This window comes from Seriola dumerili, unplaced genomic scaffold (assembly GCF_002260705.1).
Source record: "Seriola dumerili isolate Sdu_G_001 unplaced genomic scaffold, Sdu_1.0 BDQW01000052.1, whole genome shotgun sequence".
In the NCBI taxonomy this organism is placed as follows: Eukaryota; Metazoa; Chordata; class Actinopteri; order Carangiformes; family Carangidae; genus Seriola; species Seriola dumerili.
The window spans coordinates 10,012,351-10,027,184 of NW_019174307.1; the positions used below are offsets into that span (position 1 = coordinate 10,012,351).

The 14,834-nt window shown below is 41.8% G+C and overlaps 1 protein-coding gene across 4 annotated transcripts in view; it reads left to right on the plus strand.

The window, feature by feature from the left end:
* The window catches only part of fmnl2 (formin like 2), a 50,930-nt gene continuing 36,096 nt past the window's right edge, over positions 1-14,834 (plus strand). For all 4 annotated transcript variants that reach the window (XM_022740283.1, XM_022740284.1, XM_022740285.1 and 1 more), the window contains exon 1: positions 1-132. In XM_022740283.1, the coding sequence (XP_022596004.1) occupies positions 19-132 (114 nt within the window). In that variant the 5' untranslated portion in view covers positions 1-18. The remainder of the gene's footprint in view (positions 133-14,834) is intronic.

The window sequence follows — 14,834 nt, forward strand, 5'->3', positions numbered from 1 at the left end:
GTTGGTCAAAGAAGAAACATGGGGAACGCAGGGAGCATGGACCAGCACACTGATCTCAGAGGACACAACATGCCTCTGAAACTGCCCATGCCGGAATCAGGTGAACTGGAGGAGAGATTTGCAGTCGTTCTGGTAAGAGAGAGAGGGGGGAAAAAGTGGTTTTTATCTGTCTTCTCTTTGTTCCCTCCATGCTTCAGTGTCCTGGGACGAGACAGCTGTGTGTAGGTTGGTCCTCTGTTTGTCCAGCACGCCTGGTCCTTTCTTTGTTGTTCAGAAAAAGGAGTATTCCGACCCCCCCAAAAAAGTTTGTTTACTTGTGATAGAGGGACATGAGAGCTCTCAGACATCATATTTAAGTGTTTTGGTTCTTTTAATTCTAAAAATCTTTCGTATTGACTCAAGATTCTCATTCAACTATTAATTTATGTCTTTCTACCTTCTGTCACATGTTGAAATACACCAAATACCACTTTTTTAGATCCCTTGACCTCCAAATACAAAATGTCTTCACAGTACTCGTCTCATTTTGCAGCCTTGTTGCTTCTGTAAATTTCCATGTTTATTTGAATCGGATACCTTCAATTACAACATGGCAAATTATTGGTTTTAATGGCCTTTTTCCAACTTTAAGTGCAGGCACTGGTTTACTACTGAGGCTTTAAGTGGCCATGTCCATTGAAACCTCCTGTCACATCATAAAGTGTCAGTGTCAACAATGAATGTTACCTGGGAGTGAACGCTAAGCATGGCTGCTGTTGTTGAAGGATCCAGACTTTAAAGTGCTAACAGGTCGATTAATAGTATAGACACAAGTGCAGAACGGACATACACTTTTGACTGGTCACATGTATACAGACAATAATGTCGCTGCCATGTCGACTGATTTATGGGTGATCAGAAGGTCAGTACAGCACTTGAGTACTAAAGTGTTATTCATCATGCTCTCTTATCCCATAAAGTATTGTTATGTAGGTCATTGTTATGAATAACAAATAATGTTTTTTGCTGATCATGAGATTTTTCCAGGACACAGCTCCCCAGTCAGTGAATAAAGGACTGCACAGAAGAACAGTGAAGTTAGGGTGAAATTCGAGAGCTGGCAAAATGTGGGTCAAACGTGATTGTCGCTCGGCCTACTGCTCTCATAAACATTAGCTGCTCGGGAGATGGAATTTGACCAATTCTTACAGCTGTGTGATTGTAAACTTGTCTCGAAGACAAGAAAAAGGTTTAATCTTATATATTTTTCAGATTTTGTGTATGTTAATGTTTGTGTCACACTTTCAGCCTATAAGCCCAATTCAAAAAGCAGATCAAGTTTAGGTGGAAGTCAAATTGCTGTGTGTCACAGTGTTGCGTTGGGATGTGATTGGTGAGTCAGACATTGATGAATCTCATCCTGTGATGGAGGCAGCAGACTTTGGGGTTGTTTGGAGGTTTGACGTCACACTGCTGAGGGATTTGGGCCTTCTTCTTAATCACGTCTGCCAGTAGAGTCACCTACTTCCTGCAATTTCTGTGCATCAAGGAAGATTCTCCCTCTTCAGAAACACTGCACGGTGAATGTCAGGGATCAGAAAGTGATTAGGATCTATAAGTTTGCATTACAAAACTAATCCTCATTATGCTTTCTACAATTTGAAAAAAGTCTACCTGTCTTACACGAGGATTTCGTAGGTTGGGTGTCAGAAAAGCCGATCCCTGTAGCATGTCAGGAACTCCCCCGCTCCCTCCCTTGCTCCTCCCTGCTGCCAGCATGATGCCTCAGCTCTTGGCGGGATGGAAGCCCTCCAGCATTAGAAGAATTTAGTGCTATAATCACAGCATTTAGTGTTATTTACTGCCATTTAAACCCTAATGTGTCTCAGCCGTGCCTGATGGCAGTTGGCTCCATTGATTGCCTGAGTGAGTGGCACTGTGTGACTCTGATGACCTCACTTCTCAGTTGGAATGGCACATGAGAAGTGTGATACCTCTCTGTTGACTTTGCAACCCAACATATCAGTGGTTATCAAGAGTGATAAATAAAGATTTAAATGTACTTGGCTGCTGATCAACACTTCTTTCACATACTCATTAATCATTTCTGATATTGTCTGCAATTGATCAGCTTTACTCCGTCACCATCAATGCCCACAATGCTTTGATTAATCTGTTTTCACCAGTGCCCTGCTTAATAAGTCATTAAATATAACAAACAGATTTTTGTTTTAAAATGCCATATATTTTGGACTTGCAATAAACTAGAGACTTGCGTCACCTTATTGCTGGCAGGTTTGATCAACAGGAAAGCCCTGGATCACAGTAGGGAACCGTTTGGATTAAAGACTTGTTCTGTGTGCGACCACATTCAAGCGCTCACCTCTGAAAACCCTTAAATTTCTTATTGAGGACACAATATTTGAGTTGGGGTCCACGCTATATGCTGTGACAGTGCCTCCTTTCAGACAGTGACTCATGAGTTTTATCATCTGAGCAGACCACATACTGTATATGACTAATTCCTTCAGAAATCACTGTGGATCCTCAGTTGTATAAATTGACTCTTAGACCTACAAATAATATTAGCCTATAGCGTTCCAGCATTAGAAGATGATGCTGCTGCTTTTTAACATGATGTATGGGTTTGCATCAGTTTTCTAGGTTGATAATCCTTTAGATTATTATTCTACATTATTACAATGCTTTATTCGCATCAGTGTTTCATGTTGTTAACACAAGCAGCCATACAAGAGCTATACCTGAATAAAGTACAGTCTAAAATAATCTAATGTTAAACTGGAATTATATCTGATCAGATAATTGAAATACAAGGCTGATGACCCCGACCAACCATTTAGCTGCTTAACTTTGCATACTTGCGTTTTTGATACTCAACACAAACATAAACTGAAACTGTACTGACATTCAGTACCCATCTTTTAAACATCAATTGTGCCTGGTAACAGATGTCATATATGGTGATGTCAGCCCTGTTTTCCTACAAAAGAATAATTAACTTCCATTAATTTTTGTACAGTATGAAGAACAATTTCTGTGGACATGTCGTTGATTTTTATCTTAGTAAATATGAAGATTTTTCTTTTTAATTAAATCTGAATCTGAACTGAGTGTAATTTTAATTGGCTTCAACCCCTTCAAAGTGGTAGAAAGTGTGTGTGGTATCATAGCAGCAGTTGCCAGCTTGCATACCGGTGTTTTCAGTTGGTTTGGCTTTTTACTAGTCACATACAGGGATCTGGCTCTGTACGATTGTAGTACCACTCTCTGGAAAAAAAACCTGGGTTTACTGCCGGCTTAGTCGGCATTTTCTACTAAAAGAAAAGCTCCCATTGAAGTCTCTGTCTCATGAATCCCTGGAGCCAGGGGCTGATCTTGGAAATAGACTTAGGCTAATTGTAATGCAAGGCCTCTGCCATGATAAGAGAGGCAAATTCACATGTGACCTTGGCTGTGAAGTGAGGTGAAGATTAAACCCAAATATTCATTGTTTAAAGTAATGAAAGGGGGGGTTAGATTTCTAAACGGGCGTAAACAAGAATTCATTCACTTTTTTTTCCATAAGCGATTTGCTGTGTGTGTTAAAGGCTTTCTCTTTGCTTTGGATATTTTGTTGTAATGTTACTGATTGTAGTTTTCGTTTTCTTGTACAGCATCCAGGGTAAAATGGCTCAGTAGTTACTCTTGGAAGCATTTTTGCGAGCCTGCGCCTCTCCTGTGGTTGCCATAGTTTTACTGACATAAGTCTAAAGAAGAGGATGGGTTGCACATGAAGATGAGCTGGTATTAGGACAGCACTGTTGATGTTTACCCTGCACAGCTCAATGCTGATATCCTCGTGAGTCTGCTTTATGGCCAGTTATATCAACATCCTGGTAGATCAATTTACTCTGCACTTATTGCCTAATCAATCCAACGTTGTCATTTCGCCGACCATTAGAGGTTATAAGCAAAGCCTCAATGTGGCATTTTTGTCTCTTGGTCTATAAGGGCACATGTGAAATGACTGCAATCAATCTCTGTGAGTCACATGTACAGCATGAGCCGGTCTATATGCTTCACACCGAACCACAGGAAAATGACTGTGTCTAACAGGAATGCAGCTCAGGCCTCATGCCTGCTCCTCTGCCTCAGCTAACCACAGAGTTGACATCAAATTAAACTGCACCCACATCCAGGATCCCATCCACTTCAATCTCAGGGCCGTGGTGTTTGCTGGATATCATCACTGCTGACATGGAGGCAGAGAAGTTAACAGCCATTACTATTGAAATGCCATATGGGGACTATAGGCTTAGCTGTTGTTGTAGCTGCTCTTCTCAATAGTCTGCCCAGATTACATCTAAGCTGCTTTGTTTAAAGGCTGCTGAAGTGCCACTAGCTGCTGTTATTTGTGCTGTGAGGCACTGCAATCTGAAATGTACTCCCCAGATTAATCACATGAGTCGCCTTCACGTTCAACTGAAGTCGAATTCGTCACATTGACAGGTCCAAGGTAGCCGTGCTTTGTTTTTACCTGAACACTAGTTCAACCTGAAACCTTCTCCAGAAGTATTCAGCTACACTTAAACAAACTGATCAGAGTTTTTAAAATCAGGCGGAAGTTGCATTTAAAGCTGCACTTATCAATTATGCAATATGGGTCAAATGATTATACTTAATAAGAAGTGATTTCTCGCAGTGACAAAAACAGTAAATTATTAACTGCAGTTCCTCTGAATTTGATGGAGTTACTTGTATTGGTTTTACGGCCCCCTATGAACACATGAAAAAACAGAAACGTGTGTTGGCATGTCATCTACTTGTGTGAAGACAGTGACCCCTTCATCTCTCACACTCCTACACCCAGGATGTGACTAATCTTACCCCTCCATGTTGACTCTTCTTCATTAAAAAGTAGAACAATGGGTATTGTCTGAGGAGCAGAGGGTGAACAGTGGCTGAATCCCGTGCAGCAGGCCTGGGGAACAGACCCACTCTTTATTCTGTGGAGAGCCCAAGACGGAGCCTGGCACTGGACCCAGACCCGGCAGGCTGCGAGAGACCACCACACATACTCAAATATGTGTATGTGTGGGTGCGTGCATGCTTGCGTATGTGCATGTGTGTTTCTGCTGTGCCCAGGATGCTCACCAACCAATTAGCCGTAACAGAGCTGAGCATGAAATGCTCGTGGGGCGATGAGACCCAGCATCCAGTGTGCTGGCCTTCGCAGGCTCTCAGAGGGGATGTGAGGTGCTGCAGTGTTTAACCATAATGACGTGCTACTCGAAACCCCGAAGCGGAGCCTGAAGGCATCTTGCCGAGCTGGCAGAGGGTCAGCTGATTATGTAGGAACAGGTCTTTTGGGTATTTGTAGGCACCGCTGTGTCGAAACGACTGGGGCTTCAGTCAGTATTGTTGTTCTCAGCTCAGTTTTGACATCCGCACACTTGGGGGTGGTTTGATTTTTTCAGTGCTGTATGGGTGGCAGAGGCTACTTGGATTACTGACCAAACTTTATTGACATTAAAATTAGGGTTTTTTCCATGATCATACCTGATTATAACAGTCCCTGACCCTTGTCTGGGATTAACAGAGGACACAGGAGTCTGGCATAGACATAGCATGTCTCAGTTACAGAACAAGCAGTTAAACCTTCTGCTTGAAGATACTAAAAAAATGTGCTGAATACCAGCTATCAGCTGTTTTTTAAGGAAAGACAAATTTTCCATTGCAGTTTTTGACACTGATCGGGAGTTGGTGAGTTTGCTCTTGGCCATGAATTTCTTTGCTGTAGGTCTTCCTGTGTAGGGAGCAGGTGCATGATGATGTAGCTTGGAAGAGGCCAGCCTGGTCCTTTCATGTTGGACACAGTCAGTTGCCAGTGTTGTCCAACAGGACCGGTCCAAGGGCTACACAAAAGAACTGGAGAGTCACAGCTCTGTGGAGAAGTACATTATGGTCAGGATCTGTCAAGGCTCCAAAGTGGCAGCTGTGCTTTAAAGTGAGATCGCTCGGCTAAAGTGCTGCACAAGAGTGCTGCACAAGAGTTTTTCTTTCTGTTGTTTTTTGTTGTTGTTGTGAACTGTTAAAAATGAGTTAACGTTCATGGAAAGCAAGTCCAGGAAATGGTGTATGTCATTGTGACAAATTGGTTTTGTTGTGGCTTCAGGGTCAGCTTTATCTTGTGACATTGATGTTGTTGTCATTCTCTTTTAGGAGCCTTGAGCTTTGAGCTATGTTTACAGTTTGATTTTAGGCTGAATTGCAGAATCATCATCATGGTTCCATCTGTTGGCTTATTTAAGTAAGTGAGTAAAGTTTATTTCTAAAGCACATTTAAACTCAGCACAAGCTGACCAGAGTGCTGTCCAAAGGATATTAAAGTATGAAGTAAAAGTGAAAACATACAGAGAAACATACCAATGACAACAATAAACAATTAACCCTCATTAGGCGGCTTTTTGTAACTGCATAATGTGGATCTGTGAGACTTCTCTAAAGGCAAGGGCTCATGGTCTGTCAGCTGACGGTTTGGAGTTGTTGGTACAAGTTTTTACATCCTTGTTCAATATCGTTATTCATATCCTTGACTGTAGCTTTCACTTTAATACTTTGGCTGTTGAGAAACTTTAACACAGCCTTATTTCTTCTTAAGCTTTTATTCCTGAATGTTTTTTCATGTTGAAGCTGCCAGAGTCAAAAAGGCAGGTTTTTTCGGGTAATGACTTGCCAGAATTAATATCTGCGGAGCAGAACAGGGAGGTCCTGTTGCATTTGAATGTACTTCATTGTTCTTTTCCAGAGTTTGATATAGGCCCCATCACAGCTGCAGACAGTGCAGCAGTCTATTGCATCAGGTTTTTAATGGACTGAAGATGTGCCTCTCACCTCAGACCTCCAACATGGAACCAAAGCAGAGTGGACAGCCGTAGTCTCATTGCTTCAGGTTTAGATTAATTATATATTCCAAGTAAAACTCAAAGCCAAAGCATGGACTTGACAACATGTCATCCTAAAATGAATTTATTATTCAGAGTTTTAAGTGGCACGTACCCTATAGTTGTAGACTGTTTCTTTTTCTTGGCTTTTCTCTTGGCTTCAGCCAATTCATTCAGCTGCTGTTTGGTTAAAAAACACATTGTAAATAACTCTACAGCAAAGTACAGCAGATCACAGAACCTATTATTATGGGATCAAAGCCGTAGGTGAGCAGGTAATTTTCTATGATAAAGCCTCTCTTAAAAAAACAAGCTCATTAGTCACAATACAGGACAAATAAATACACTGGCTAGTTAGAGAGTGAATAGGTTGTAGGTGGTTGTTTTAGCTCTGACAGATTTGATTCACATTGGTCAGTAGGTTGGCACTTTATCCACACTCTTGATGCAGGTCTGCCTGGCCCTAAGGATTGTTCCTTCGTGCGGTCTTTTTTGTTGACATACAGGCAGCGATGTGATCGGCGCTCTTGAGTTTTCATGTGTTGTCAAGCTCTCACTCAGCCTTTCTTCACCGGATGATACAGAATCACATTTCTGTGTTGGGCACCTGTAGTTCAGAGGGCATCAATCATCTCATTACAAGAAGCGACTGTGGCCAGATAGAGCGAAGAAGAAACTAAACCTGTCATATCAGCTCCGAGTCAGTAAAGTGTTAAAGCTGCTAGTTACGACGTGCAAAAGTTTGATAACTTGATATCCCCAAACACCAGTGAAGCTCGCTGGATAGTTTTGCAAAACATCAGCAAAAACAAACGGCAAGCACACAGCTTTCAGTGTGTGTGAGCAGATGTTTTTGCCTGTTATTAGTGCACGTGTTTGAGAATTAGCCAGGAAAATCTCTTTATCACTTAAAGAAGTCTGTTGTTATTTTTATGCTGCATCAGATTTTTTTAAATAGTAATACCTGTTTGTGAAGTAGTGTTTAAACAGTACAGTTTTATTTTACACTCTTAGACTTTATGTTGAGTGTCTCACAGTTTCCATGCTTGTTTTCTACCTGTATTCTCCTATTCAGAGACTTTTTGGTGGGGTGGGGTGAGGGGGGTTCAGTTTGTTTTTCAGTTATTTTATTTTGTATTAAATGGGCAATTGTTTGATTGTGGTGTCAGAGCAGGAGCAGGAGACATATTGCACCACAGAAACAATTCCAGTGTGATGAGGCTAGAATACATCTGATTATATTTGTCAGGATAAAATTCATTTTGCCACATTTCCAGAAGGGGACCAAGTGTTAGAAATGTGACCATTGCAAACACAACTATACACAAATATAAACTACTGCATAAAACCTCAGATGAGTGTGTGGTTGTATATGTTGGCCTGTTGTAGTTACCAGTAACAGCGGATATAGATTAAAAGCTCTGCAGGATTATACTTAGCAGCAGTATTAAATTAGTCAGCCTCCTTATTGTGAGCTCAAAGATTTCCTGCTCATCCCACTGCCTCCTACTGAAACCCATGTCGAAACTTTTTCTGTAGGTGTTTTCTTCAAACATTATATAACAAAATGTCAAGTAAAAACCATGATTTCATTCTATAACCCACTGCATTTACACTCCCTCGAGCCATTGTTTATGTTTGAGATAAACAACTTTTCTGATTCATATTCTTTGTGTCGTGGAGCTGGAACAAGAACATGGACTCCACCTCTGTCCAGACACTTTCACAACCTCGCAACATCTGGCCTGGCAAGAGCTCCTCTGTGTTCATGTATCACTTATTTTATTTGGACAACTTCCTACTGCTCCAAACCATCTCCATAATGGTTCCGATATTTGGATAATGTCCAGCATGAAAGACATTCTGTATCGAGCCAAAGCGTTTTTTTTTTACCCACAACAGAAACATCGCACTAGACTTTTTGCAATTTACTGTATATTTTACCCGCAACACAGCCGAGTAAGTGTTATGGATTTTTAAATGTCTTCTCTTGAGGTTTATTGAACAACAGATATGAGACGGAGAAGCTTGGCTCTTCACTCACATTTTAAACTCGTCCACAGAGGAAGTCGAATGTGTTTCCTCCCACTTGCAGCTGCTGTATTCCGTGTATATCGCTGTCGATTTAACAGTGTCATTAATCATATACACGGTGCGGTGTATGGCATGGCTTTCAGAGTGTTTCAGAAAGTAGTTTGATGACAGCAGAGATACAGGAATAGCTGGTACAGACTGATGAGCTTGTACCGGCGGATGTAAGGCTTCTTACAGTCGCACAGATGGTGTATCTTAAGATTATAGAGTCATCGCCGCTGAGGTAAATGAAAAGAATTTCATAGGAATGTGCCTGTGAGGGGGGTAAGAAACGAGAGGCCAGGCTCCAACATCTGAACTCACCATTTGGTCGAGAGACATACCAGTGAACAGCTCCGCAAACATAAACACTACTGTCTTGATGGAGCGGGCTGCTGAGCCAGGGGCAGGGGGTCCTGGGGATTACAAAGCTAATCTGAGGACAGACAGGGGACACCTGTGCCCCCAGAGAATGCCGAGGATTACGGATCCACGCTGCGCTAATGAGGGGAGCACAACACAGTTTGGATAGCACATACCTCAGGGCCGTCTTACTCCTTTCTTTCTCATTGCTCACTCCGTCCACTGTGGATTTTGACTCTTATAGGTCTGAGCTGCGTGGCTCCTTCACTTCCCTGCCGGGTTAACCAGAAGAGAAGTAAATGGAACGTGACATTTATATGCAGTTGTGCAGTCTGCCACGAATTTGTAAACCTAAGGTCTTTTACCACACAGAGAGTAGCCTGCAGCGCTAACGTCATATCTGTGGCAATGCCCCGTAAACATAAAACACGCACAGTGACTGATGAAGCAAGTATTGAGAGAGCACTCAGTCATTTCCGGAGCATTGAGCAATTTGCAGGAAAATTTGTTATAACTAGTTGTCAATATGTGAAAGAGTCAGAGGTTTTATCTTGTTGCGGCACGTAGTCAAAGACAGAAATATGTTTTAATGAACAGTAATGAATAGATTAGAGGTTGCAGCGTGTTTACAAGAGAAAAACGTGATCTGTGAAGGTTGTTGGTTTAGATTTTTGCCTCATGTCGTATTGCTTAGAAGAACTGAGAAAACAGTTTTGATGGTTTGGATAAAGTAACGCTGCATCTGCTGGCTCGGTCCCGGAACGCTGGAGCCCTTTTTGATGGTGATGCATTAGCAGGGAAAAACACAGAAGTAAGAGGAGAACGTGGGTGTGTCTCAAACTCATTGCAGCCCAAGTCCCCAAGGACAAATCAATCCCTGCTCTGAAAGATATCTGACCGGAGGCTGCGTGGCTGAGAGTCAGTTTCTGTCTCTTGTTCTTGTTGCTGTGTAGAAGTGCATCAGAAGAGGTGGAACTCAGTCATCTGCTTTCAAGAAAGTTAGTTCTTCTTACCATGGTTCAGCAGGGGTGTGAGCTTTTGAGCTTTGTCCAGTGAATTGACTTTAAAAACTCCAATTCTTGACTTTGCCTTATATGTTTTTGTCCACATCACACATTGCTCCTGAAAAAACTTTGAACTTTTCTCGACAGTCAAGATGTGGATTTTAAGTGATGATGACCTTTCTACCACCACAGTTTTCTTCTTCTTGCTTTTATCAACATGTAGTCCACATCTTTTCACAGCACTAGCAACTAAAACATGTCCGTCATGTGGGCTGTGTGTTTGCTTTTCTGGCCAGCTGTGCTGTAAAGGCCGTGTCTCCCTCAGACCTCCTGGAAGGTGGTGGGTGGTTGGTTGGCTTCGGGCCAGCTGTCTATTTTCACTTCTTTTTATGACTCAAGCTGCCTAATGAGAGGATACACGGGCTCTCATAGGTTCTGTCCATATCTATCAACCTCAAGACCTGATGTGAGCTAAACACTGACATACACTGATATTAGTAGCAGCGGTTAACGTTGAGCTACTGGTTGTCATAGTTACTGAAGGCCTGGTCTAGTCTGGCATACCTTAGCTGCACCATGGTTTGGTGAGACGTGATCACAGGCATTTCCGCTGCAGCCTCACAGCGGAGCCACTCTGACCCTTGATATTGTCGACCAGACAATATCAAGTTTACACCTTTTATCCAAGTTGTGAGGTTTGTCTCTTCAGCCTCACTGTTTTCACCACATGGTTGGGGCATTTTCACAACTTCTTGGTTAGCATATCCCTTTTAAATATCGCAGAGACAGAGTAATGAAGAGTCACAGCGAAGTGGTTAGATGAAGACCTGCAGGAGACAGGTGTTTACTGCAAACTTCCAACATATCATCAAGACAAGCAGCACCCTTCAACTTGCTGTCCTGTCATGGAAAAACATTCCCACTGTGCGTGCAGCACTAGGTGTTTTACGACATAGAAAAATGCCATGTGTTTTCAGTGGCACTTTTTGGATAATAGATTGTGTCTGACCTTACAACATGCCAGTGATCATACTGGATGGCGTGTTAGAGCTAAAACTCGCAGCTTTATCTTTTTCCAAATGTTTCTACAGGAACTCACTAGCTTTCAGTACAGATGTGGAACAGCTGCTTTGGAGATGAAATGTGAGTTTAGCAGCATGAAGCGAAGCTGGGGATGGTACAGTGTTGAAACCCCACATTTCACAGGAAGGGTTTTGTCACCCCCCCTTGTCATCTTCATTTTGCTGTTGTCTGGAGGGAGTTTCTCATGCTTTGTCATGGTTTCCTACAGGATTTGATTCTCCATCGCACAATTGTCCCCTTGATGTTTGTTGCTTGTTTGTAGCTTCATTAAATTCCCTTGTATGATACCTCTGCGAGTTTTTGAAGCTTGTAATACTGATCCCTCAATATAAAACACTCATTTACTTTGCACTCTGCTGTTTAACTTTGGCAGGCAGCTGCTGTAGTTATCATGTGAGGTGTGGCTGTACACAACAAATTTCAATACATTTGTCACCAGTTTATCAGAATGTTAGTCATTTTTTCTGATATCAGATCCGGTGTTTGGGGCTTGTATCAGAGTGATACTGATACTTGGATCAGGGCATCACTGGTTACTGTCGTTGATCCATGTGATATTTTTGGACGTTGTCTTTTGACTGGGTCAGACCTGTCATAATCCTCCTCACGCCATCGCAGTAACACTTTAATTGTTGTAGGATTTACTAATGGGTCAAATTTAGGTGTGCGTATCCATGAGGGTGGTCTGCTGTCAAGCGTTGCTGAAAAGCTGCCCCACCCTCCTCAACAGCACCCCATTAATAACACAGATGCACACAAACACACACATGCACAAATCGTGTGGTTGTAGACATGAGGTAACCTGACCCCGGCCAACAGAGTTCCTGTCACAGCTCATTAGCATTGGGATGAAATGAAGGCTGGTTAGAAGTGGTTCTTTGCTTTAGTTGGAGCCTCACCAAGCAGGAAGCCCGTTTGCAGCGACTCAGCAAACCACCCAATCCACCCGACCACTCTACATAGCACCTATATCAAGCCCTTACATCATCCAAACAAAACAAGGCAGAAGTCTAGAAATGACTTAATGATTTACCCTCCTTTTAATATAAGCCAACACAAAATGTCAAAGCCTTTTTTGCACTTATACTGTGTGTTGTATACCGAGACGGCTGTTTTTTTTCTGTCATTTAATGTTACAGTCTACTCAGGTATCAAATTGTCTTTTAATGTATTTGGGGAGGAAAACTGGTTACTAACTCTACTCATCTGGTTAGCAGCCAAACTGAGTCAATAGAGCCCTCCTGACTCCCAATTCCCTGCAGTCAGCACAGCAGCAATCAGCCCGGCCCGCAGCGTCTGCTGAATACTAATGCAATTTCCTTGTTGCTCGTGTGGAAGAGACCCAACGGGCTACAACCTGTGTTCATACCAAATAAATAAAACTTTTACACTTATACTTGTACTCTTATATTGAGATTTCAGTTCATTTTGCTCAGTTCATTGGCACTCCTGTGAAGGAAATCAGTTGAGCTCTATCTATATCTGTTTAGAGAAGCAACAAGGTTTTAGCCATGTGAAGGACAGAGCATTATGTAATGAACACAATGAAATAATCACTTAGCATAGAAGTGTACAAACTGGTTAACCTTTTGTCCTCATGCTCTAGTTCTGTTGTTACTAGTATTAATCCTGTTTGTTCAAACCTGCTCTTGTTTGTCCTCCTCTCAGTAGCTATTAGTAAGATACAAAGATGTGTACCAGCCCTTCCCTGCGCCTTCCGAGCAGCTTTCTCTGCATTGATTTACTCTTACAAATGCACTCTGTCAATATTAAAATGCATGGTTGTATAGATCAATAGCTTTTCCATAGTATCTACAAAATTAATATGAAAAATAAAGCATTACTCTAAAGCAACTTCAGAACAACAATAAAACAAAACTCCAAAGCAAGTTGGGGATCAGACTACTCTATCAGTGTCTGACTCTATCCTGGTATTACTCTCTCATGGAAATAGGCCTCATCGAGGCATATTGCTCATCCATCTTCCTCTCGCTCCCCCCTGTGAGCTCTGCTGGAAAATCCAGTGGAGGCTGTGAGCCGAACACACTCTGATAGATGATCCAGCCCATCGGATGAGGAAGGGAAAAAGAACCCCAAGCTGAGCTGTGCATAATGGCCACATTCCCCCCCCCTTTTTTTCCCTTTACTAGTGGAAAACATTCTCACAAAACCATTTGTTATATCTTTTATAACTGAAAGCTGCAGATGAAGGATGCAGATGAAACACTTTTTATATTTGTGGCTTTTATTTACTGTTATAGGAAAGTTTTTTTTTTAATTCATTTTGTTTGCCCTGGGGCCTAACCGATCTCCAGCTGGGTCGCACACTTTTATTTTACTTAATTTTTTGCGGACTAATTTGCCCATGTACTCTACATACTGTAGGTGGTATGATTAATTGCTGGTTAAGTGTCTCAAGGTTTTTTAATTCACACGAGGGCGGTGTGAATCACAATGGAAAGAGCTGAATCTTAGACAACTGCAGAGGTGTTCGAACATGAGGCAAATGTTGATAAAGGAAAGCAGGATAAAGAAAGGGAGTTGTGTAACAGTTTTTGGAAGATTGGGGCTTAGTGTCAGACATATGGGTCATATTAGATTTGTCCTGAACAACACACATTTCTCAAAAGGGAGCTATCTTGTCTAATGCAATCCGAAGAAGGAGAAAGGGAAAGTAAAAAGACCATGTTTAAAGGCATAGGAGGTGTTAAATGGCAGCTGGATAAATTTGCTGCTGGTTACTATGACGAGGTCAAGCTCAGACAGCAGACCTGTTTTCCCCAGCTGACTCCTCTGCTGCATTTCCCACGGCAGATATTTTGAAATTTCATACTCATGAGTCACTTTTTTGTCTGCCATATAGTTGGTAACTGTATTTCTAGGAGAGGTAAAAAGATTTAGGCGAGATGTTTTAACTTGGATTGACAGGAAAAGTCTTGTCAGGGGAAGCGAATGAAGATTTGCTTTGGGTTCTCCTTAACAACAGTTTCCAAGGTGCTCCTGAGCAAGAAACTTATAAGTTTCCAGTGTCGGCAGTGGAGCCGCTCAGTGAGTGTGGTAGATGGCTGCAGTTTAACTTGCCAGAGTGTCCGGTCAGTGCTGAAATAGTCTTAAAAAAATGTTTGTTCAGTCTAACTTTCTTTATCATATAATTTATTAACAGAGAACAGGGTGTGTAGTGCAACATTTTAACTACTTTAATGAACACAATAAAACATCTCTTAACCTCCTAAGACCCGAACTCTTGCATGGCGTGCATTTTTAATTTCTCTTTGCTATTTAGGCTGATTGGGACCTGATGAGTGTAACAACAAAGAATTATGTTTTTACATGATGTAGTTTCTGAGAAAAATGATGTCCACATATGAGGACATTCGTCTTCAATTTA